At 31.4% G+C, this 25901-nt stretch overlaps 1 protein-coding gene and 1 long non-coding RNA gene across 3 annotated transcripts in view; both read right to left on the minus strand.

Annotated features, from left to right (window-relative positions):
• Positions 1-25569, minus strand: part of LOC143063222 (uncharacterized) — a 228269-nt gene extending 202700 nt beyond the window's left edge. The window contains exons 1-11 of one of the 2 annotated variants that reach the window (XM_076235227.1): positions 25424-25569; positions 20094-20146; positions 19644-19706; positions 18496-18580; positions 16425-16496; positions 15303-15452; positions 14587-14619; positions 8919-9071; positions 6058-6079; positions 5534-5546; positions 3769-3942 (exon numbers count right to left, since the gene is read on the minus strand). In XM_076235227.1, the coding sequence (XP_076091342.1) occupies positions 5540-5546; positions 6058-6079; positions 8919-9071; positions 14587-14619; positions 15303-15452; positions 16425-16496; positions 18496-18580; positions 19644-19706; positions 20094-20146; positions 25424-25469 (684 nt within the window). In that variant the 5' untranslated portion in view covers positions 25470-25569 and the 3' untranslated portion in view covers positions 3769-3942; positions 5534-5539. Of the gene's footprint in view, positions 1-3768; positions 3943-5533; positions 5547-6056; positions 6080-8918; positions 9072-14586; positions 14620-15302; positions 15453-16424; positions 16497-18495; positions 18581-19643; positions 19707-20093; positions 20147-25423 lie in introns of those variants that run through there. The other variant, XM_076235228.1, reaches the window with a different exon arrangement.
• On the minus strand, positions 3816-5520 carry LOC143063225 (uncharacterized). Its single transcript, XR_012974977.1, has 2 exons — positions 4759-5520; positions 3816-4043 (listed from the first exon to the last, which is right to left on the minus strand). It is a non-coding gene; the product is annotated as an uncharacterized LOC143063225 (long non-coding RNA).
• Positions 25570-25901: the final 332 nt, after the last annotated feature.

Raw genomic sequence — 25901 nt, forward strand, 5'->3', positions numbered from 1 at the left:
AACAACTGGGAGACCTGTAGAAAATATAAAACTATGCTGGCTGATGATAAAACGATTGGGTTAACTAAATAGAATAACAGTTGTGACCTGAAAAGGAAATCTATACGTAATAAGAGAGTAAAACATACCCATTTACAGAAAGTAGCATATGGTGTACGTGAATCCGCCTGTGGCTCATGATATTGGAAATCTACAGTAGTGTTTTATTTGTGTTTTTAGGAGAGAAAACATTAACAGGATTAAAATATTGTAAGCCTAATGCGGGTTTCGTCTTTAAAAGACTTATCCCTGACTCAAATAAAACAGGTACAAAAGCCAAGTAAATTTTCCTTGTAAGAGACAATAACAATCAAAATCAAGGAGTAAACAAAGACTCTCAAAACCAAAGGACATTTACATAAAAAGTTATAAATAAGAAATAAGAAACAACACGAACTCCACTAAAAACCGGAAGTGAAATCAGGTGCTCCGGAAGGGTAAGCATTTCCTGCTTCGTATACGGCACCCGTCTAGTTATTTCTTTGTTCATGTGCTACATATTGGTTTTTCGTTGTAAATTTGTTTATGTGTTACAGATTTGTTTTTCGTTCTTTTTTTTTTATATAAAAAAGGCCGTTAGTTTTCTCGTTTGAATTGTTTTACATTGTCATATCGGGCACGGAAATCGATTGTGGTATAAAAATGATAAGTATTTTCGAACTTAATTCAAAGTTAGGTAAACAGTTTATAATTATGATCATCATATCAATGATAAATCATGAAAACACAGAAGTGCACATTATTAAGAAGATTATACAATGAATACAGAAATAACAACAGACTAAGCTGAGGAGAATAGTAAACTGACATATCAGTAGAAAAATAATGCAAACGTTTCTGACTAGGACAAAAACTCATTTCACATTTTTAATTGTATTTAAAGTGTTTGTAATACGTAGTTTATGATTAATTCTTTTTTGCATCTGATTTGACATTTTCAGTGCTTTTTCCAGCTGTCGAATGGCATTCATTTAATTTGAGAAAATATGTTTTAATTTTGATAAATATCGCGTTAAGGAAAAAAATTGTTATTTATGCAGTTGCTCTTCATAATAGATCATTTCTTGACATACAATGAGGATTGTTCTCTGTGTGCGCTGACATTCAAAAAAAAAATCTGAATTGGTTTTAAGCATCGCTTCAAAAAATGGAATAATATTAAATATTTTATCGTTTCATAGGTAATTTTTTTTTATTTAAAAAGAATGATTGTATGATAAAGCCACGAAAATGCAGATCTGGATATAACGTAAAACTACTTTCACTTGCTAATTTAATGAATCTGAACATAATTTTGTTTTGTTTTCTTTCCTTTGGAAACAGTCCTATGAATTTACACTATTCATTTATGGGGCCATTTATAGCTTACTGTTTGGTGTGATCCACGGCTCTGTGTTGAAGACCGTACATTTTTTTATCGTGTGTTTTTCTATGTTGTGATATTATACTATTGTTTCAGAAAAAGGGAGAAGGTTTGGTACCATTAAAACGTTTAATCCAGATGCAAATGTTAGCACCTGTCCTAAGGCAGGTATCTGATGTACAGTAGTTGTCGTTTGCTTATGTATTTTACACGTGTTCTCGTTTCTCGTTTTATCTATAGATAGACCGTTGGTTTTCCCGTTTCAATGGTTTTACATTAGTAATTTTGGGTCCTTTATAGCTTGTTGTTCGGTGTGAGCCAAGGCTCCGTGTTGAAGGCCGTACATTGACCTATAATGATTTTATTTGGATGGAGAGTTGTTTCATTGGCACTCGCTCCACATCTTCCTATATCTATTTGACCTAAAATGTTTTTTATTTACAAATTGTGACATGGATGGAGAGTTGTGTCATTGGCAGTGATACCACATATTCTTATATCTATTATACCAAAGTTCTCGAAACTTATTTAACAAGTGCAAGTACTCTTGTATCAACAGACAAGGGCGTCAATGAACTTAATCGATGTATTACTGGTTAACCATCAAGCCAGGGATTTCGTTACTACACATTTCTTAAACCTTTTACTAAATTCTTCCATAGATATAAAGATTTGGTTTTGAAGTGTGCTTTTTGTTGTTTACCGTTCTCGAAAATTGAAAAACGATCCTGGTAAACATATCAATCATTGAAATTGATTTATCGATCCTTTAAATAAATTTATCGATCCTCTTAATAAAGGTAATCAAAAATGTTACTTATTCAACACTGTAATCATATCATTAAATATAGTTTTTATTGGTATTAATATTGATTTTGTTATCAGTAAAGTAAAAGTAAACTAAATGTTATTGTTATAGACATATACACATTCATGAATCTACAATCTGTTGATGCCTGTGTCTTGGCATTGTACAAGGTCATGTATTTCAATTATTTAACATACAGATAATTTAGTAGAGTATTATTGAAATTGAAATCAAACAAACCCTGTTGCTTCTTCTACCGTATTTTATTCCAATTTCAACGAGAATGAAAACAATGTGTTTGGATTTTTAGTCATTTCTGTTGTATGTCTGTGATGTATGTAAACGCAGTTTTGGCTGCTAAATTGAGTTGATCCCAATTGTTGACACATTTACCTATGATGTCTGTATAAGTTGCTCATAATATAAAAAAGAAGATGTGGTAAGATTGCCAATGAGACAACTATCCACAAAAGACCAAAATGACACAGACATTAACAACTATAGGTCACCGTACGGCCTTCAACAATGAGCAAAGCCCATACCGCATAGTCAGCTATAAAAGGCCTCGATAAGACAATGTAAAACAAACGAGAAAACTAACGGCCTTATTTATGTAAAAAATGAACGAAAAACAAATATGTAAACTCAATCACCCAATTTTGTCTATATGAAGGTGTTATAACCAATCGTCCTATAAATGGGAGGTTTAGCTAGCCAAGAAGCAAGGTTTGAAACACTGTTATCAGGATATGCCAGCTGTTTTTCATTTGGGTCGTTGCTTGATAGCGTTTGATTTTTCATGGACTTCCTCTTTTTGAAATTGCCTTGGAGTTCGTTTTTTTTAACACTGAGATAGACAGAGAACAGTACATACACACGTGGTTCAAATAGGTAGCCACAACCATCTTTTGGAAAGAATTATATTCATCTGATTGCGTTTATACTTAGTAATGGTTCCATCTTTTATGACTAATTTGGCCCTAATAATCTATAGATTTTTTATTTGAAAAAGTAGTAAACAGTTTTATAGTTTGCAGAGTGCTAAGCGTTATTTATATCATTGAATAGTGAGAAATGTCTATAGAATAATAAATCATACATATATATTAAACAAGAAATGTTTGTTGTATCTTTGACTCGTTGAACCAATTTTACTTTGACTTATAACTTTAAAATAATTAATAAATAAACAAACAAACAAACAAACAAAAAAAAAAAGAAAAAAAGAAAGAAATACTCAATGCCACTGCTGGTGGAGATTTATTTCCCCGATGGTATCACCAGCCCAATAGTCAGCGCTTGTGTTGACTTGAGTGATCATTGATATGTTCATATGTATCAATTAACTGTAAACAAAATTTTGACTTTTTGAATACTAAGGCATTTCTACCTCAGGAATAGATTACCTTAGCTGTATTTGGCAAAACTTTAAGAATTTTGGTCCTCGATGCTCTTCAACTTCTTACTTTATTTGGCCTTTTAACATTTTTTGATTCGAGCGTCACTGATAAGTCTTTTGTAGGCGAAACGCGCATCTGGCGTAAATATAAAATTTCAATCCTGGTATCTATGACGAGGTTATTCAAACAAACGAACAAAATTAAATTTGATAATCAAGCATCTATTTTATTGATTTCATTTGTCAAATTTTGAAAAAAAATACTTTGTTTTTTCGTCAAATTATATCAAATTTGATTCAACATTGAATAGCTGTACATATTCCGAAAGGACCCTGGAAGAAAAAACGAAAATCAGAAATTCATATTGCTACATGACGGTAGCTATACATTTACGTTTAAATGTCAATCATTTAAAAGGTTAGTTTCTACACAACTTAAGGTAGCACAATACAAAGATTTTTCATCCCCAATCAGACACCTTTAAACTGTTGTAATTCCACTCATTTTTCTTTAAATTTTATAATTGAGGTACCAAAAGAAAGAAAAAGGATTAATCTTTCAAATTGTAATAATTTCATTATGACATAATTATTACATAATTAATTGTTATGTAATACATTGTCATATTGGGACGTCCATACTTGAATGAATTTAGCTTCTTAGTTATTCCTTGCATTCCAAAATATTTTATAGATTCTTGCACAACACAGTTTGACCTCCAAAACTGTGTCTCAGATTTTTCCTTTTGCATTTCATTCTCTCATAAATCTTTAATGAAGTTTGCAACATCAATTCATAAGAGACCACTAAATTCAATTGGGTATAAAATTTGTTCTATTGATGTTTTTGGAAATCTGAGACACAGTTTTGGAGGTCAAGTTGTATTGTACAAGAATATATAAAATATTTTGGGATGCTATGAAAAACAAAGACGCTAAATTCATTCAAGTGTGGACATCTCAATATAGCAACTAATTACATAATAATTAGTTATGTAATAATTATGTCATAATGAAATTATCACAATTTGAAAGATAAATCTTTCTTTCTTTTGGTACCTCATTTATAAAATATAAAGAAGGATGAAATGAATTACATCAGTTTAAAGTTGTCTGATTCGGAGTGAAAAAATCTTTGTATTGTGCTACCTAAAATATACAATTTCTATCACCAACAATTCTAATTTAACAAAACGTTTGAAATCTAAAATATTCCTATTTAATAGCAGAGTTAGATATCATATTTATATAGTTATAATCATAATATCAATCTGATATTATTAAAAGTAAGAAAATTCATACAATTCTACGTGTTTGTACTTGTAAATTGAATTCAGTCCTATTGGTACTGTTGCACTGATTTATATGATATAAATGTTCTTTTGTGACTCCTTGTTTGATTACTTGGTATCTTATTTTTCAAAATTCCTACATAAGCATCTGAAGATAAATTAAAAGAATTAGCCTTATCATTTAAAACCTAACTGTCTTTTAAATTTGGCTATGTTGACTGAATCTATCCCAATGAACTTGAATTAAAGGATAATTCAATTACAGTTAGGTCTGCATCATATCCTTACTAACATTAGAAACTGACAACGAGTGTCGATTTAAAACCAAGGTTTAATCAAAACCGACAAAATAAAGTACAATTAATTTCGTTGATCTGAAAATAATTTTTAAAAATCGTTCATGTTTGCATGTCCTATGTTGCCTTCATGGGTTTAATGATCTCAAAAAAAAAAAAATCGTGATGAAGGTTATTTCAGAAAAAGATGTAGGTGCCAGAAGGATATTTTTAGTTATAAAATGTTATTTATTTCCTATGCATACTGATGTAAATTTGATAGATAACAAAGTTGTTGTAAAGGAGAATATCATTAATTTTACTTTTGATGATAAATAATACATGCTAATTGCTTACCTTATTCTATTTCCTGCAATTATGATTCATGGATGTTTATGATTATTATGATTATTATAATTGATATTTTATCAGTTTTACTGTCTAAACTAACTGTAAGAATATTCTTCTATGATAAAGATTCTTAGCTTTTGTTTTCAGCATTTATTTTTTTCGAACAAGCGGTCCAGTTTTTTGGAGTCGGTTATCTATATTTCGACCTATTATTCAGAACTGTTGTTTGCTCGTAATCATCTGAATGGCCGGATTAAAGCGAAAAGTGTGTCTGCCTTTTCAAACAGCTGTTTGAAACCAACAATGACAGTATATTTAGAAGTAAAAGTCTGGCAGTTCTGTTTTTTTTTCTAATAGAAATGTCGCAAAATTTACACAGAATAATCCCGGCGCATTTCATGAAAGAAAAAAAAAAACCAGAGCAACAAAAATAAAACAAATGCATGATTTCATAACAAAAACATTTTGTGCATATTGAAATGAATAGGAAATGAAATGAGATGCGTTTATATGTTTTCTCAAAAACTTACCCAAAACCTGGATTGATAGATGCTGAAAATGTAGACAAACCTTCATATAAAGTTTTTTCATTACAAACACTTTTGGAAAACAGACTATTCTATAATGGACTTCATCGACATAATACTGCGGTAGGCAAGTACACTGCTGTTGCCTTTAATTATTTTATAAACAGGATTTGTGTTTTCTCAATCGATTTATAACTATTGAACAGCGGTATACTACTGTTTATATACACACAGAACTTTCCATATGACTGTCCCAACTTACCAGCACCATTTGATGGATTTATTTACATAATAATTGCACCTACCATGGTTGAATAACGGACCGCCAACAGTACAGAAGTTTGTAATAATTCTTTTTGTTAGTTTTACTACAACAATGATAATGATGATGATGTTGGTAATGATAATGATGATCCTCCATTCTTTTTTTTTATATTAATTAAGAAAAATGAATAACACGTTGAAAAACAATCTGATTTATTGAAAAGTAGACGAAACGCGCGTCTGGCGTTCTATATTATCATCCTGGTACCTTTGATAACTATTTACACCAATGGGTCGATGCCACTGCTGGTGGACGTTTGGTCCCCGAGGGTATCAACAGCCCAGTAGTCAACACTTTGATGTTGACATGAATATCAATAATGCGATCATTTTTATAAATTTCCTTTTTACGAAACTTTGAATTTTTCGAAAAACTAAGGATATTCTTATCCCAGGCATAAATTACCTTAGACGTATTTGGCACAATTTTTTGAAATTGTGGATCCTCAATGCTTTTCAACCTTGTACTTGTTTGGCTTTACACATATTTTGATATGAGCGTCACTGATGAGTCTTATGTAGACGAAACGCGCGTATGGCGTACTAAATTATAATCCTGGTAACTTTGATAACTATAGGACCCGTGTCCAGACTTCGCCTAGAAGGATAGCACAAAGCTGAGAATATTTTCTGTTCTAGTAATTATTGAATCATCCATTGAAATTTCAGCCTTCAAATATTTGAAGATGTTTATCATTACGACAAAATAAGAGGATTCAAAAATTTTTTGAAAACAGAATGTAGAACAGTGCGTTATTAATTCCTTGTTAGAAAATTAGTGTGTAGAAAGATTTTCAGAAAACTTATTCAAATGTTATTTTCTTAGAAGTATGACATCAATGAATTAACGGATATGTAGGAAATTTCAAAAAACAGCAATAAAAGAGGGACGAAAGATACCAAAGGGACAGTCAAACTCATCAATCTAAAACAAACTGACAACGCCATGGCTAAAAATGAAAAAGACAAACAAACAACAGCACACACGACACAACATAGAAAACTAAAGAATAAACAACACGAGCCCCACCAAAAAACTAGGGGTGATCTCAGGTGCTCCGGAAGGGTAAGCAGATCCTGCTCCACATGCAGCACCCGTCGTGTTGCTTATGTGATAACAAATCCGGTAAATAGTCTAATTCGGTAGGTCACATTCATGAAAGGGAAGGGGATTGTAGTTACGACGTAAGGAACATATCCGATATCATTTGTGAAACGGTTATTCCATAACGGTCAACCAACTCGTGATGGCGTCCGTAAAATTTACGAAGGGATGATTTCAACTTCACCATTTGGAACTCTTGGTTCAATAGCTTCCTTGTGAGCAGCAACCCTATATCAAGAAAATCATGATAGGAAATGCAAGCACGGGAATATCGTATCAATTGGGAGATATATACCCCGTATGCAGGTGCTGCTGGAATGTTGCTACTTAAAAATGGAAAGTTCACAATTGGAAATCTGAAATCATCTCTTTTGTCGTAAAGTTTTGTTTTCAACCGACCCTCACTGTCAATTTGTAAATGTAAGTCAAGATATGAGGCCGACTTAACTGTATCTGTAGTATCCTTTATCTCTAGCTCGATTGGATAGATGCGTTCCACATAGTCACCAAATTTTGAATTATTTAGTGAAAGAACATCATCTATATAGCGAAAAGTAGGGTTAAAGGATATTTCTAACTTCTGATCTTTCTTCCTAAGAATGGACACACACACACACACACACCAAAATACTTCTTCAATACAAGATATTTTTGGAACCAATCTTAATTCATGTATTTCATTATTGTTATTGAATATCTTTAATGCAGTTCCCGAGTTTTGTGATATCAAAGTTATAAAAACATGACCTTATTCCGAATATCTTAAGCAAATATAGATTGTTTGGGTTTAATATGTGAAATGGAATGACTTTTAGGCATAATGACGTCATGAATATAAGTCAAACCAAACAATTGACTGGTTGCACAATTTCATATGTAATAAGTAGTATGTTTAAAGACCTTTAGGTTATCACTATTTGAGAAATTGAAACACATGTTTACGGCATAGTAACACGTAAACTGCTGACGTCATATAACAATTAACTCTACTGTTTATGGTGTCAAAAATGTTCTCTTATGATATCCAAATGTTACCAGAACGTCTTTCATATCTAATAGTAGTGTTCAAAAAATGACAAGGTTTTCTAGTATTCAATAAATAGAAATATTCAAATTCTACCATCAGTAAGAAACTTGTGAATATAAATCAACGGAAATGTGGATTATATATCAAAAAGACCAATCGATACATTTAACCAATAGAAATTTGGGTCTTCAAAGATCCTTTTGGGATTTATAGAAATGAGTCCCCTTAATTGATAAGGTCAAGTGCATTTCAACCAAATTATAACTTCCTTTACACCGGAATGTTATGATTGTGCGCATCAATTATTTGAACTTAAAGTGATGTAAAATTAAAATTAAGGATGCCTGATTCTAAAGCAGATTGGCACTTGAATACAAAAGTTAAAGATATTTAAGTATCTTCACTTACCAAAATGTTCAGTACACAAGTTGCAAGACTTTGGACAAATGGCTATTGCGTAATCTTTAGTTGCTTGGTGTGACGATGAACATATAATATTTATGTATGCTTGGTCACTACACTTCACCTCATGGTCAATACACATTGTTTGTGCAGTTGAAGCTATGAAAACATATTAAATTGTCAACATTAAAGATACATATTGAAAAACTGTGTAAACTCAGTTAACAAAAGATGCTCCGTGCTCTTCAAATTCGTATTCTATTTGACCTTCTAACCAATTTGATTCAAGGAAACTTACGAGTCTTTAAAGACGAAACGCACGTTTTGTATTCTAAATTCAATCGTTGGTTCTATGGTGAGTGCATTTATTGGTGTTAAGAAAAATGAAGAATCACCAAAATACCGAAAATGCAAAACAGAATGTCCCTAATCAAATGGTAATACCGAAAGCTCAAACACATTAAAATAATGGATAATAACTGTTCTATTGCTGACTTGGAATAGGAATTGTCTCATGAAGAAAATGGTAGACTAAATCTGAATTTACAATTAGCTATGCCTTATTATCATAAAGTGTATATGCAAATTGTGGATTTAAGGATGCTTGCTCCTTCATTTTTGAATTTTTTGCCAGATTTTCGGAATCCTCTGGTTTTATCCATGTATTGACATTAAAAAAAAAATTGCCCACTAACCCCTACTTTTCTTTTCATATTTTATTACATATAGTTTGAAAATTCATATTTCAAAATCTTATACAATCCGTGTTATTTTTTCATAGTTTTTCAAACAAAAGAGTGCCAATGTTAAATGTAAGAAAAATCTAGAGAGAATTATTTCCCGCAAAATTTTCAATTGCTTGTATCTCGAAAACAAGTACACGGACCATCCATTTTTTTCTGATTTTTAGTTTCTTTCTTTATATACAATCAATTTATAACAGTCTTTTAAAAAGCTTGTTATTTTTAAATAGAGTAGCAAACTTCCTTAATAGTTACTAAACAGTTTGTTTTAGATTTGTTTTTGTCTTAACTCACGACATACATCTTTTCGATCCTTGACTTCAGAGCGTTTTTTTTATTGGAAACGCATGCGCGCTGTCCAAAAGGGAATAATTTCGAATAATAAACGATACATGAATATAAACCAAACCACTTGATGTATCTTGTCGATGTGTGTTAGAGGTTTACTTGATATGTCGTTTTTCTTTTGTCCTCACGCATTTAGGTTGCATTACTGTTGCTTCTAATTCGAGGTCAGTACAAAAAATGTATTAAAGCAGTGAGTTATTTTTTTGTAATGTTGTCACTAGTATTTTAGGTAATAGTCTCGTGTTTTTAATGTGTTCACCAGTATTTTAGGTAATAGTCTCGTGTTTTTAATGTGTTCATCAGCATTTTAGGTAATAATCTCGTGTTTTTAATATGTTCACCAGTATTTTAGGTAATAGTCTCGTGTTTTTAATGTTTTCATCAGTATTTTAGCTTACATTGTTGATTTGTAATGTTTTCACCAGCATTTTATCCAATATATTATTTGCAATATGTTCTCCAGTATTTGAGCTATCAGTACTGTCTTTGTAATGTGTATTTGTTAATATTTATGTTATTTGTTTTTTGAGTTTTGACTTGCAGGGTCCAACAACTATATGTTTACATATGTATTCTTAGGTCGTGTTCACATTGACGTTAGATTGGTGTTGTGTTAGGCCGTGTTCACACCAAATTCCATGTACAGTAAACTTGTTTACAATTAGTTTAATGAACTGGACATCGGTTTCACATTAAGTTTGTTCACATCTATACACCTTGTTTAATTACCTGTACATAAGATTTGTTCACATTTGTAAACTCTATGTCATTTAAATGTTCATTTCTTAGTATCGAATGAAACGTTTTCGGACAACTTTTCTAGAAGTAAGGGAACGACCATTTGACTCTAACTAGAGGGGATGGAAATATTCCGAACCCCAATTGGATAAAGAAAACAATTCTGGTTCTACAGATGATAAAAAATATTCTGAATCAAGAGTTTCCCCAAACATTATAGTGTTAAATGTTGAAGAAAAAAAATTGATTACCAGCATCGAAAAAAAAAACCGGAATGAAACGTTAGCGCGGCAAAATTTTTACTCAAATAGATCAACAAAATCCTCCCCCCCCCCCTTTTTGAAGTTAAGTGGTTGCTTCTTTATGAAAGCCATTTTGATGATTTGCAGTAGTTAAAAGATACTAAAGATGTCTCGATTAAGCATTAGAAAACGTAGGTTACAACACCGTGCTTACAGACAAAGAAGAAGGATTGATATATTAGGGATCACTGTATTTCTATCTTTTCTGTTTGTTCAAATGGTATTTCTTCTCCAAGAAGTATTTGGCAAAGGGAAGGGGTAATGTTTTTTTTTTTTAATTTTTAAGTGTAATTTCACGGATCCGAGATACTAGACAAACAATACATTTACCTCACACTTTTTAAGTAATGCATTTATGAGTGAATCGTTGTTTGAGTAAAGACCAGTGGCAAATATTTCTGTGTAAGTTAAGTCAATTCGGAAAAACCTTAATTTTCAAATGAATTATGTGTTCAGCAATGATGCTGCTTTGAGTCTTGATAAGTGCTTAATAAAGCTACGTTAAGTTTTATTTCTAAACAAAACAAATAAATATATCAAGTTGAGACAAATATTTCTGTAAAGAACTTCATAAAGAATTTCTATAAATATCAATTTCATTAAAAAATCGTTTCTTCCTTGTGTAGGTTAAGTGTACACAAAACTAGGCATTTAGGACATTAGTTTTACCGTGTATACATTTAAGGAGTAAACTATTTTTGAATAAAATTGATATTTTTAACAATTATGAATGAAGTTCTTTACAGAAATTGTTGTTAAAAAGTGATTTGGGATAGGACCTTTATAAGGACACTGGGATCGGGTGTTTTTAAGTCGGGATTTCGGGATTGACCCCTTCGGGATCCGGGAATTCTTTTTTCGAATTTCGGGATTTAAATTTATTTAAATTTGGGACCTCGGGATTTCGTGTTTTAAGCCTGGGATTTTTTTGGAAAAAAAGTTTGTTTCCAGTTTGTGTAGAAAAAAAAAATGTTTTTGACCCTGAAAAAATTAATTTGTTTGTTTCACCCTCAGCTGCAACTATATTTAATGCTAAAAACTGTTTTCGACTTGACACCACAATTTGTCCTGAAAAATAATCTTTAACCCCCTTCCCCTGAAAATTAAATAGTTGCTGCCTAATTCATTGGAAAAGGTCTTCCCGAATCGATTTAACATACACAAATATAGAAATATTCGTCACTCAAACAACGATTCACGCATAAATCCATTACTTAAAGAAAGTGTGAGGTAAATGATATGTTTGTCAAGTATCTCAGATCCATTAAACTACACTTAAAATAAAAAAAAAGAAACATTACCCTCCCCTTTGCTAAATACTCCTTGGGGAAAAAAATACAATTTGAACCAAACAGAAAAGATAAAAATGTAGTGACCCCTAATATATCAATCCTTTGTTTCGTCTTTAAGCACGCTGCTGCAGACTACGTTTTCTAATGCGTAATCGAGACATCTATTAGTATATTTAATGTACTGCAAATAACCAAAATGGCTTTCATAAAGGAGCAACCATTTAATTTCAAAAAAGGAGGGGGTATTTTTTTTTTATCTGAGTCAGATTTCGAACGAACGTTTTTTTTTCGATGCTGGTGATCAAATTTTTTTCTCAATATTTAACACTATAATGTGTGGGGAAACTCTTGATTCAGAATATTTTTTTATCATCTGTATGATCAGATTTTTTTCACAAATGGGGATCGGAATATTTCCATCACCCCTTTTTGAAGTCAAAATCTCAAATGGTCGTTTCCTTACTGCTAGAAAAGTTGTCCAAAACCTTGCATTCGGTTCTACGTAATGAAATTTAAATGACCTATAGTTTACAAGTGTAAACAAATCTTATGTACAGGTAATTAAACAAGGTATATATATAGATGTGAAAAAAATTAATGTGAAACCAATGTCCATTACATGAAACTAATTGTAAACATGTTTACTGTACACGGCGTTTGGTGTGAACACGGCCTTAGATGTTAATTAAAGTTAATATGGTTAAATGTCGATCAAAATCATGGTTATATATGTAGGACTCAAATCTATGGCGGGTTCCAAATCTATGGCAGATTCCTAATCTATGGCAAATGTGACGTTACAAACGCCAAACAACTCAAATCTATGGTAGATTTTTGTTTTCCTCAAATCTATGGCAGATCTTTGAATTGCGTCACAATTAAATAACGCCATATTACATCGTCGCCCCCGCAAACGTTGGCGGAACCCTTAGATTTGAACACCATTCCAGATATAGGCATTTCCCTCGACAACAATTTGCAGATAGTCTCAAGGAAGATGTGACCTATTACTAGTATTCGGAAGGCGGACGAAATATGCTGTACCGGCCAAAGCCCGCGATGAACAACGGCACCGATTTTTTCATCGAGTTTTTAGAGAAAGGAGTTATAGAAAACATTTTACTGTCTACGACTGGCAAAGTTTATAAAGTGAAAGATAAAAAAAAAACGGATATCAATTTGATTTAAATCGTCATTCAATAATAAAAAAAGATGCATTAACGAAGAAATAAATATTACTTGAAAATTGAAACTGATCATTTCTGTTTTATAAAAAAAAGTACCTTCTTAAGGGACTTACTAGACTAGTTGGTTTAATGAATGGGTTAAACAGGTACCGTGCAAAGATTAGAAAATGTTTATTTTTACGGGGCACATCATTTCAATCTTGAAGTCTGTATTAAGGTATATGAATTTATCATTTACGTTTTATTTTAACCATCACGATTTGGTTGACCATTATTGAATGTTTATTTCACAAATGTTTAAAGACATGCTTCCGTTGTCGTACATGTCCACTTATTTAAGACAAATCATTGGTCGTATAGGTACTGCATTATTTTCCATTTGCTCATTATTCATGTTATTTGCAATAGATTTGGAAACCGTGAACATAAATCCGCCATAGATTAGGAAATTACAAAACTTGCCATAGATTAGGATTATAAAAAATCTGCCATAGATTTGGGATGGCATGACGTCACATTTGCCATAGATTAGGAATCTGCCATAGATTTGGAACCCACCATAGATTTGAGTCCTACATATATGCTAATCGAAATCGGATTCCCTATCATGTTTTGATATGTTTGTGTTACTTACTTTAAAACCAGTCAACGTGTGATTACAAATCCGGTATATTGTCTAATTCGGTACATCACATTAATACAAGGTACAGTGAATGTATTATAGTATTATTGCGAGTAGCGGAAGCTATATTTTTTGTATTTATTAAAAAGAAGATGTGGTATGATTGCAAAACTGTCCACAAGAGACCAAAATGACACAGAAATTAACATCTATATATATATAGGTCACCGTACGGCCTTCAACAATGACCAAAGGCCAATACTTTATAGTCAGCTATAAAAGACCCAGAAATGACGATGTAAAACAATTCAAACGAGAACACTAACGGACTTATTGTTCACATAGTTAGATTAAGAAGGATTCTCATGTTATTTCTATTTGAAGGTATAGCAATTTTATAGTTTACAAGATAAGATTAAGCTATGGAACCAAGGAAACTGACCTGTCGTGATTGGTGCAGGTGGAGCTGTATTGGCTGTAAAAAATGTAAATAAACGTAATTTATTACCTACAACTTCACTCTCTTTGTCTCTAGAAAAAGATGCTTTCTATGTGTCTCTGTCGTTGGGTTGCCTTTTCGTTAGTGTATATCAAAGACACGAATAAGAAGAAAATAATTATGATGATAATTCAATAGTTTAACATTGTAAGAATGTTGTCCATGCACTCAATTCAGGACAGTGTTTAAGCTTCTTATCGTTTGCAGTGTTTGATTTTTAAACAGTAGTTATAATTCATGTTCGGTATATTTAAATTTATAGTGAATTGACGAAATAAAGTTTCTATTGAGCGCAAATAATATATTGTTGGTTATTAACTAATCAGTAGACTATTATCGTCACATGAAAATACATAACCCATTTATGATTATAAAACCGTAATACATATATGAAAGGAAATAACTTCACAAATTGAAACAAATGTATAGACAATATATGTCAACTTGCGGCTACGATTGGGCTTATATTAAGCGCAAAAATTGTGTTTTATTTTATAAAACATAAACCATTATTGTCACTTAAAAATACCTAAACCATTCATGATTACAAAATCGTAATACATATATGAAAGAAATTACCATAAATCCACCTAAGACCTTCAAAAATTGAAAAAAAATGTACAAACAAAACCCTTCTTATTTATCGTCGTTAAACTTACATCCACACAAACCACAGTATTTCTGACACCTGTTGCTTGCTATTGTCTTCAGTGTTCCTGTTGTGGCTTGACACATGGCATAATTATCTTGATATGTCTTACAATTGAACGTTGCATCCTCATTATCCATACAGGAGGTCACAACGGGTGCTAACAAAACACAACAATATCAATTTGATCTTCCTTTATTATCAGCCTTTAATTGGATAATACAATACTTTAATTTGTACATTAGCAAAGTAATCTAAGCCATGTAGCCAGTCTAATCGTTTATGCATTTAACTTGAATTGGTTTGCTATTTTTGTTTTGTTATTCAAATATGTGTATTATTGAATTTCTAGTGGAAGTCCTTTTTTTTAAATTTCCTTGAAGTTTTGTATTTTTGCTATACTTTTTTTTTACTGAAAACATGATGTCCATTTGACATAATTGTAAAAGTTGTATGATGAATTTGAATGTCCTCTTTGTTGGCTAGTTTGTTGTTTCCTCGATAACTTTTCAATTACTCCTTTGATTCTTATAAAAAAAAACCTTGATACATCCAAGGTTATCCTGTAGATGTTCGTTTTTTCTTATGTTGGTCTGTTGTCGTTTCTTTACCAATATATGGGTTTCGAGCGATATTGATGCAAACTACATATTTCAAATACACATAATGATAATGAGTATCATATTAGGTAAACAGCAATGTTGGACCTTAAAGAGTGCACATGGAGAAGAATAAACAACACTATGTCAATTGAAAAAGATATTGAGCTATTAAAAATCATTAAGAATATGTACCGAGAATTTACATGAGGAGTGAATTTGTTTCGACCTAAATTATGTCAATTGTCGTGCATTATGTCCCTATCCATTATACCCTCTTTTTCTGCATTTAAATAGTTCTTTACTGTGGATTCGTTTATTTTCGTGGGTACCAATTTTCATGGAATGAGGAAAACTTTCATTTTCGTAGATATTTGATTTAGCTGTTTTGCTATATATAGCATTTATTTCCTTGTAACATTTGTAATTCGTTGACAATTTAAGTTTGTGGTTTAGCTGTATCCACTATATCGAAAAATTGGTATCTAACGAATGATAAAGAATCCACAGTATATACAATTTGTCCATGTAACCTTGAGTTGTCACTGTAGGTACGATAGGTACAGCAGTTGTGACGGGAATGAGACTAGGAGTGGTCAACATATCTACAAAATATAACATCTTAGATTGATTCAAATTGCGATATGAAAATACCAATTTATTATGGTTACCAAAATTGGACAACCAAACAATTGTCAAATATAAGAGCTTTTAATGAAAGTTTCAGAATTTTTCTCGATGTCAAACATTTGTATTCTGAGAAAAAGAGCGAAAAGTTTCGACTAAATTAAAATACAAGTTTAATAGGTTGCTGGTTACGACAAATTTAATTTCAAACGATTTTGTTTTGTGGACGCATGAGCTATTTGTTCCCGGTTAAACAACCCAGTGAAAGCTTGTTTTATATCATTTGGTGCAAATTTGGAATTGATGCCACTGCTGATTTTTATATAAACTCTGATACTTATTATCATTCCTAATCTTTTTAAACAAGTAAGAAATACTGACTTATTAAGGACTTATCAAACCTTTTTGACAATTGAATAAAAATTGAAGAATTTTGAAAGTAAGCACTAAATGTTTTAACCTCTTGGTGCGCAAACATACATAAACTAGAGGCTCTAAAGAGCCTGTGTCGCTCACCTTGGTCTTGTGCATATTAGACAATGGACACGGATAAATTCATGACATAATTGTGTTTTGGTGATAGTGATGTGTTTGTAGATCTTACTTTACTGAACATTCTTGTTGCTACAATTATCTCTATCTATAATGAACTTGGCCCAGTAATTACAGTGGAAAATATTTTCTAAAAATCAACAAAAATTTATGAAAATGTTAAAAATTAACTATAAAGGGCAATAACTCTTGACTATTTTGGTCATGTAAACTTATTTGTAGATCTTATTTTGCTGAACGTTATTGCTGTATACAGTTTATCTCTATCTATAATAATATTCAAGATAATTAATAACAAAAAACGGCAAAATTTCCTTAAAATTACCAATTCAGGACAGTAACCTAACAACGGGTTGTCCGATCCATGTGAAAACATCAGGGCAGATAGGTCAACAATTAAACCCTGTCAGATTTTCTCTTAATGCTTTGGTTTTTGAGTTATAAGCCAAAAACTGCATTTTACCCCTATGTTCTATTGTTAGCTATGGCGGCCATCTTGGTTGGTTGGCCGGGTCACGCCACACCTTTTTTTAAACTAGATATCCCAAAGATGATTGTGGCCAAGTTTAGTTTAATTTGGCCCAGTAGTTTCAGAGAAGAAGATTTTTGTAAAAGATTACTAAGATTTACGAAAATGGTTAAAAATTGACTATAAAGGTCAATCACTCCTAAAGGGGTCAACTGACTATTTTGGTCATGTTGACTTATTTGTAAATCTTACTTTGCTGAACATTATTGCTGTTTACAGTTTATCTCTATCTATAATAATATTCAAGATAATAGCCAAAAACAGCAAAAATTACCTAAAATTACCAGTTCAGGGGCAGCAACCCAATAACGGGTTGTCGGATTCATCTGAAAATTTGAGGGCAGATAGATCTTGACCTCATAAACAATTTTACTTCGTCAGATTTGCTCTAAATGCTTTGGTTTTTGAGTTATAAGCCAAAAACTGCATTTTACCCCTATCTTCTATTTTTAGCCATGGCGGCCATCTTGGTTGGTAAGCCGGGTCACGCCACACATTTTTTAAACTAGATACCCCAATGATGATTGTGGCCAAGTTTGGTTTAATTGGCCCAGTAGTTTCAGAGGAGAAGATTTTTGTAAAAGTTAACGACGACGAACGACGACGGACGACGGACGACGACGACGGACCACGGACGACGACGACGGACCACGGACGACGACGACGGACGTCAAGTGATGGGAAAAGCTCACTTGGCCCTTCGGGCCATGTGAACTAAAAACGAAAAATTTAATATAAACTGCCATATTCCTGACTTGATACAGGGTATTGAAAGAAAACAAATAGTGGTTTGGACCTGGTTTTATGGCTAACCAAACTTCCCGATTGTATGATAATGTTAAAATCTATCGCTGTGAACTTGATGAGCTAATATTAATTTTGTTTTGCAGACTTACAAACACGGCTCATACAGGATTGCTCAGCACAATGGCAATGTCCATGGTCAGGAAATAAATTTCCACATATGGGATGATGTCCATGCTATGGTATGTTGTATGAAAAAAAATAACAATCTATTAAACATGTAGTGAAATACATATGAAAAAGATGAAAAGCAGCATTTAAAGTCACATGGTAGTATGAATATAAGTTTGCCTTTCGAAAAATCTTTAAGAAGCAAATGTAGATGAGAATGAAAAGGCATAACACGTTTTAATTTACATTCATTTTACTATCTTGTTATCCACTATTTCAATAACATTTCTGTAAACTGTAAGTTCATGATGGAAGTCTGTTGTGTCATGAAAGACTCATGATATAACTAATATTCGGATAACTAAGAAGTGTCCAGGTTTTATTGAAGAAATTAGAATTGTAGGCGTTACAAGGTTATATTTCTTAGTCGAAATTGACCCATTATATGTTCCGATGACCACCATTCAGTTTGAAACACCACTGATGAAATGAAGATTTTCTAAATTAGCATGACAAACACTTCGAATGATTAAAAGTCAGTATTGGAACATGCAGTTAAAAAACATATTGTTTATAGTAATTAATATAACTGTATGTTACATATTGCGAATTCACTTTCAGATCTGTTAACAATACTTTGAATTTTTGAAATACAAAGGCTTTTCTACCTCATGAATAGATTACATTAGCTGTATTTGGCCAAACTTTTAGGAATTTTTGGTCCTGAAATCTCTTTAACTTCGTACTTTATTTGGCCTTTTAAACATTTTTTGATTTTAGCGTCACTGCTGAGTCTTTTGTAGACGAAAAGCGCGTCTGGCGTAAATATTAAATTTGAATCCTGGTATCTATGATGAGTTTATTTAATTATCTACCACTAAAATATGACAAAAAATTGAAACCATGTATGTATCTCTTCCTTATTTATTTGTTAATTTTTGTTTTTGTTTTTCATTTTGCAAAGTTGTTTTCTATTCAACCTCAAAATTTGATTGTCTCATTAGTATTTGCTTACGTTTTAGAATTTGATTTTAAATTTTCAATATGCAAACAAATACTTTGGTATAGAACACCTTTATCATGTGAGTACAGAACAACATACTAGTAATAACATTCCTGTAGAACTAACCTGATGCTGTTGTTCGCAGCTTCCTCCACGTGGGTACCCATGTGAAAACTCTACCTTGCATACCTGTTAAAATCAAAGTCTAGTTTCAATTTCTCGAACCATGCATTGACTGATCTAACGTTAAGTGTTTTACATTAGATATATTTATCAATAGAATACTGCTGACTGTAATGAATTAAAAAAAAAAGGTTGGTATGATCGGTGTCTTTATATCATGTCTTCAAGTTATAAACTTTTTTTTCTTAGAGTATAACGTGTGCAAAAAAGACGACCGAAAACCTTATTTCTTTAATATGATATAAAAACATAGCATATACTTGTTATTGTTGAATAAGGTTGTATTTTGACCTTAAAAAAGAACATATTCATGTGTAGATTATATTCGTTCACACGTTGTTTTTAAAATGTGCTGATAAAACCTATTCAGATATATCAAATACCAAAACATACCATGGGTGGATTACAAATTTCATCAAAACAGGACAGTGATGAACTTGTTCGAGCTGAAAAAAATTTAGTATCATTTCAATTTCAGTTTTAATTAGTTTTGGTAAGCAGTGAAAACATTCAGCACAGCAAGACAAACATTTCCAGTAATCTTACACAATGGATTCCAACTATTTTGTCTTATTAATTTTTTCGTATAAATGAAATATAATATGGGATTTACTTTGATAATGTAGCAAATCAATAACACAAGATAAACAGATGACATATCAAAAGGACAAAATATGATCTGTAAGGAACCTCTTATTAAGTGGTTGTCATTTGTTTCTGTTTATCGTATTTGTTTATCCTTCATTTTCTTGAACAAAAGTTCAGCAGTTATTTTTCTTTATAACACAGTTTTTACATTTGTCATATCGGGGTTTTATATAGCTTGCCTTCTTCTATGGTCTTACGGTAATCTTTTTTATTTTAGGTATTTTTTACATATAGCTCTTCAACGGTTTTTGTACTTCGACATCTTCGGATTTCAAATGTTTGGCTTTGAGCGTTCCTGATGAAGGTAAATACAGAAAAGCGCTTCGGACGGTGTTGTTTTCTATTTTTTAGTTGCTCACATCTGTAGTATTTGGAGTCAGGTAGAGAGTTGGCAAGTGTCACATCTTCTATTTTCTAACATACGGTCTTTTTCAATAGATATGTACAGTAACAGCTTTTAACCACCCCATATATACAGTAGTTGTAAATGAATTAATAGTTAGCTCTCCCAAAATATTATAAGATAACAAAATAAATCATTATCGAGAGTTCTGATTTTGCATAGATATATGGACATGTAGCGGTGTTTAATAGTTTCTCGAGCGTTCTACCTTTGAATCTTATTCAGTGAATTTCAAATGATAATAAAAGATCGTAGGATAAACATTAGCAAAAGAATTACACGAGTACCATGTAGGGGATAGGATCTGCTTTCCCTTATGGAGCACCTGATATTTCCCCCGGATTTCGTAGGGGTTTATGTTGCTCGGTCTTTAGTTTTTATGTTGTGTTTTGTATACTGTTGTTAGTCTTTCTCTCGTTTTTCATTTTTTTGCCATAGCATGGCCAGTTTTTGACCTTTGAATATCCCATTTATGAATAATACAATACTAATTACATGCAAAATAAGGAAGGACCTACTGATATTATATAATACCGTCCTTATTCATTGTATTTTTAAATGGCTTTCAGAACTAATTTCTAACATCAACGTCATAAACAGACAGGAAGCCACGATTTTAAGCAACGCCCAGAACAAGCCTCACTTCAATCCATGCATTAGCCAAAATATTTATAGAATTGCATTTTTTTTTATATGTGGCAATAGAATTGAGATGACAGAATCGTACTTTAAGATTCGCCTTCTTAAAAATTGATTGTACTAAACTCTATCTGAGAAAGTAAAATCTACGTTTCACGAAGGCCAAGCTTAACATAAAATACAGTTATCTCCTAAATATTGTTTTTCCGTTTGTATAACCATAGTATAGTAATTTATTTAAACAAACTGGTTTTTTTTATTTCGGATATTGAGCCAAACGATTTAACTTCATATGGTCAATTTGCTTTCAATTTATTCCTTTGGTGTTTTCGGTCTCTATTTTAGATATTAATAATATTTACTATTATATTTGCTGAACGTTATTGTTATCAAATGAAATGGCTAACCCTTTAGCTCAATATATAAAAAAAGAAACACATACTGTTTAAGTGAATAACTAATACCATGATTTTCAAACGGAAAAACACTTTAGGAGACTGTATTTTAATGTAACAATCGCTGCCAATCATTTTGGGGCCTTTTAAAGCTGACTTTGTGGTATGGATATTGCCCATTCTTAAAGTCCGTATTGTGGTCTATAGTTGTTAATTTTTGTCTTATTTTGGTCACAGAGTTGTCATCATCGGTAATCATACAACATCTTCTCTTTTATATGACAATGCCATAGCGAGAACTCGAAAACACAACTAAAGATTTAGTAACACTAACCCAACTCGAATGATGTAAGGTGAATATGGATGGGTATGCAGATCCCTCTCATTTGAAACCGAAGTTTTGCTCGTATAAAATATGTTAGTAATTATACATAAGTGATTAAGCATCCCGCAAAAGTTGTGTGCTAATATTTTATTATCATCATTGCAGATTGAACAGCTCTGTACAATTATTTCCGTGGCTCAGTTTTTGTCATCAGTTCATTCTATATTATAATTTTATAATAAAGGACAACTACTGTCCTGTACCAAGTCAGGAAAATGGCCATTGTTATATCATAGTTCGTTTCTGTGTGTGTGACATTTTTACGTTGTGTTTCCGTTGTGTCGTTTGTTTTCTCCTATATTTGAGTGTACTATAAGACGTGTCACGGTACTTTTCTATCCCAAATTAATGTATTTGGTTTTGATGTTTTTTTGATTATTCTCATCGGATTTTGTCTAATGCTTAGTCCGTTGCTGTGTGTGTTACATTTTAATGTTGTGTCGTTGTTCCCCTCTAATATTTATTGCGTTTCCCTCAGTTTTAGTTTGTTACCCCGATTTTGTTTTTTGTCCATAGATTATGAGTTTTGAACAGCGGTATACTACTGTTGCCTTTATTAATATACATTTAAATTTTGTTAAACGCCTTTAAAATTTTAATGGCATTTTGTAAAATGTGTGACAAATTTATTCTAAAAATAAAATATCTGAATTTGAAAGAAAAATAATGCGTGTAACCTATAAATATTCTATTCTAAGGAGCCAACCAATTATCGCCACATAAACAAATTAACGATGGAAAAAGTCATCAGGTTTTTCCTATTTTTGGGATTAAAGATTACAATGACACATTTTAATATCAAGGTCCAAAACACGATAACACTTAAGAGTCATTCTCTGTAAGCATCAAAATCATGTGGAAATGACATGTCACAGAATTGGTTCAAAATTTGTAAAAATGATCTAACAGTTGAGATATACTGAAAAATACAACCAGTTTCATGTAAAATTTTGTGGTTGCTATGGTAACGGCTTGAACACTTTTTTGTCAATTTTGGTGAGGAAAAAAGGCTAAAAATGTGCAATTTTAGTTAGATGAATACGGCCTTTAAGAGAATAAAAAAGAAAATTGTGTTTGTTATTATGAATAAGTATTGTTACGAAATATTTCAAAATTGCATTTAAAAAAATATATTATATAAAAGTTATGTCAAGAACCTAGCTCCAAAAAGGGTCAAATTCCATGTGTATTGAAAATCCAATTTTACCCTGTTTTGAAAGCTTCGAAAATTTTCAACCCAGATTTTCTCAATATGGCTAAAACAATTTTTAATTAGTTTAAACATTGCTTAATCAAAATACAAAAAATCGGGAGGGGTATATTTAAAAATTTTGCAAAATTCAATTTTTCGAAAACATGGTTTTTCGAAATCACTGTTTTTGATATTGTTACAAAAAGAATATTGAAATTGACAAGAATGATTTATTAGTCTGCAAATACTTAATCTTAATCTCAGAAAAAAACAAATGTTATCAAAATTAAATATAACAACTGCTGAACTCTAATATCTCAATTTAAAGCCCCTTTTAGTTACCCCTGTGTAGCAGGAGTAGCTTCCCCTAAAATTCGATAGATTTTTTTCTTCAGTATTCATACTTTAACAATCCTTTTTTTTAATTTTTTACCTTCTAGTGATAGTGTTTATGGTTTTGATTATTAAACATAATTATTATAAAAATAAAAAATGATTTCCTCATATTTTTTTATTATTGAATGACTCTTTTTGTTAATTTATATTTCTGACAAGTTTGTTGCAAAGAAAATGCTATCTTCAAAGATATTCACATTGTATGTTTTTTTTCTTTATATCGTTTTAACATTCAAAAGTAACTGATAGGCATGACTAAAATGTAATCTTCTGGGTTCAAAAAATATGAAAAAAATGTCTGAACAATTTTTCTTTGTGTGTGTGTTTTGAAGACAAAACACTTGTTGAGAGTAAATTTTTTTTAGCCCTAGTATCTATGATGAGTTTATGCCAACCTTGTTTAAACAAAAAGTACCACTAAGCGTTTGTCATCAAGAAGATGTTGGTTATGGATAAGAGACGTAAAACATTAGAGGGTATACAGAAACAGAATAATTATGACTATCTTACTTCAAAATTGCAAATTAAAATCTGACAGGGTTAGAGTAGTATCTTTTTTGTATTACCCTGCATCCCCTCACTCCACCCCCATTTAACCATTTTCATCTTCATCATTTAAGTAAAAGTATTCAATAAAAAGTAGCTTGCTCACAAAAACATTAAAGACAATGATAAATAATAATATGTACTAGTCAACAAAAGAAACGATACACGACGTTTTTCGAATTCAAGAAGTTTTCATCATATACGCACAATATTGAAGATGGTTGTACCGAATGACCACGAAACTTTAAATTCTTTACAAAAACATTTTTTTGCTTCCATGACGTCATTGGACAAAATTATTTTTTTGGACAAAATTTACAAAAACGACAATTTTAAAAACAGATATTCCAACTAATGTAATGATGCCAACCTCTCATTTAAATGTAAATACAATGTTTGCAATCAATTTGTTTTTAAAAATCATCTAGTTTCTTGGTTTATTTGTAACGTAGAATTCGACCCCATAAGAATTCGGTAAAATGTATACATTATCCTTTTATTTACCATATACAGTATGTGTAAAGTGAAATTCAAATACACGGTATCAAACTTAAAACTAAACTGAAAGGTTCCAAAATTACAGTGTGGTGTTTTTATATCTAAAGCATTGATTTGAGACGTAAACATATTTTTTTCTAAAAAAAAATTGAGATTTAAAAAAAACCCTTTTTTTATTAAAAAGAATTGAAAAAGCAATGTTTCAACCTATAATGCACGAAATGAACGTAACTTGATTTGCATTTTGCCTATTTTAAACAAATTTAAATTTGTTTTTACTACTTTGAAAAGTGTGTGTCGATCTTAATCCAATTTTCAGAATCCTGTGATCATTTTCGCGGAATTTATTTACTTTCCGACAAGTTTTGATTTTCATAATCATATGCACATACATAACAAATAAAAAGTTTTTAAAATAGTGCATCTTGTTTTGTTTTATATCAAACATTGTTTGATTAATTTGATTCCAAAGTCGTGTATCGTTTTTTTGTTGTTGACTTGTATATCATGAAATAATTACCAATACCGAAAGTAGTCTGTGTTAATCAGCTGACATAGGAATCATTTCATTATAAATTCTTACATGGACCGTTAGTTAAAGAATATTTAGAAAGTACTTACCAAGAAAAGCTACGGAAAGACAAAATGCAATTAAGACAGCCATCATAAACGGTGAAGGAAGCTCTACTGTGAAAAAGTAGTCCGAATAACTATAACAAAGTCATGATTTTGATTAACCTTGGCCTCAAAGTATTTGGTCCTATATAGCTTCTTATCATCATTAACTGGCTATTGACAGAAATAAAGAGTGTTTTTGTTAATTCGACTGCATATTCAAATACCTTATTTACTACAGGCCTTTTATATATGTTTGGGGTTCTGTAAGCTTAAGTTGAAAATGTTTGTTGTAAATAATTGCCATTTAAACGAGTACTAGTGACCCTGGTCGCATATTATTCCTATTTTAAGTTCGAAATGTTGTACATAGTCCATAACATATTTCTTTCCACTGAAAAAAAAATATTTATCTAAATGTTATTATAGTCTGTTAAATGAAAGGTTTATGGAGAAAATGAAATAATAAATATTAATAAGGTAA

Source organism: Mytilus galloprovincialis, chromosome 2, assembly GCF_965363235.1.
Source record: "Mytilus galloprovincialis chromosome 2, xbMytGall1.hap1.1, whole genome shotgun sequence".
In the NCBI taxonomy this organism is placed as follows: Eukaryota; Metazoa; Mollusca; class Bivalvia; order Mytilida; family Mytilidae; genus Mytilus; species Mytilus galloprovincialis.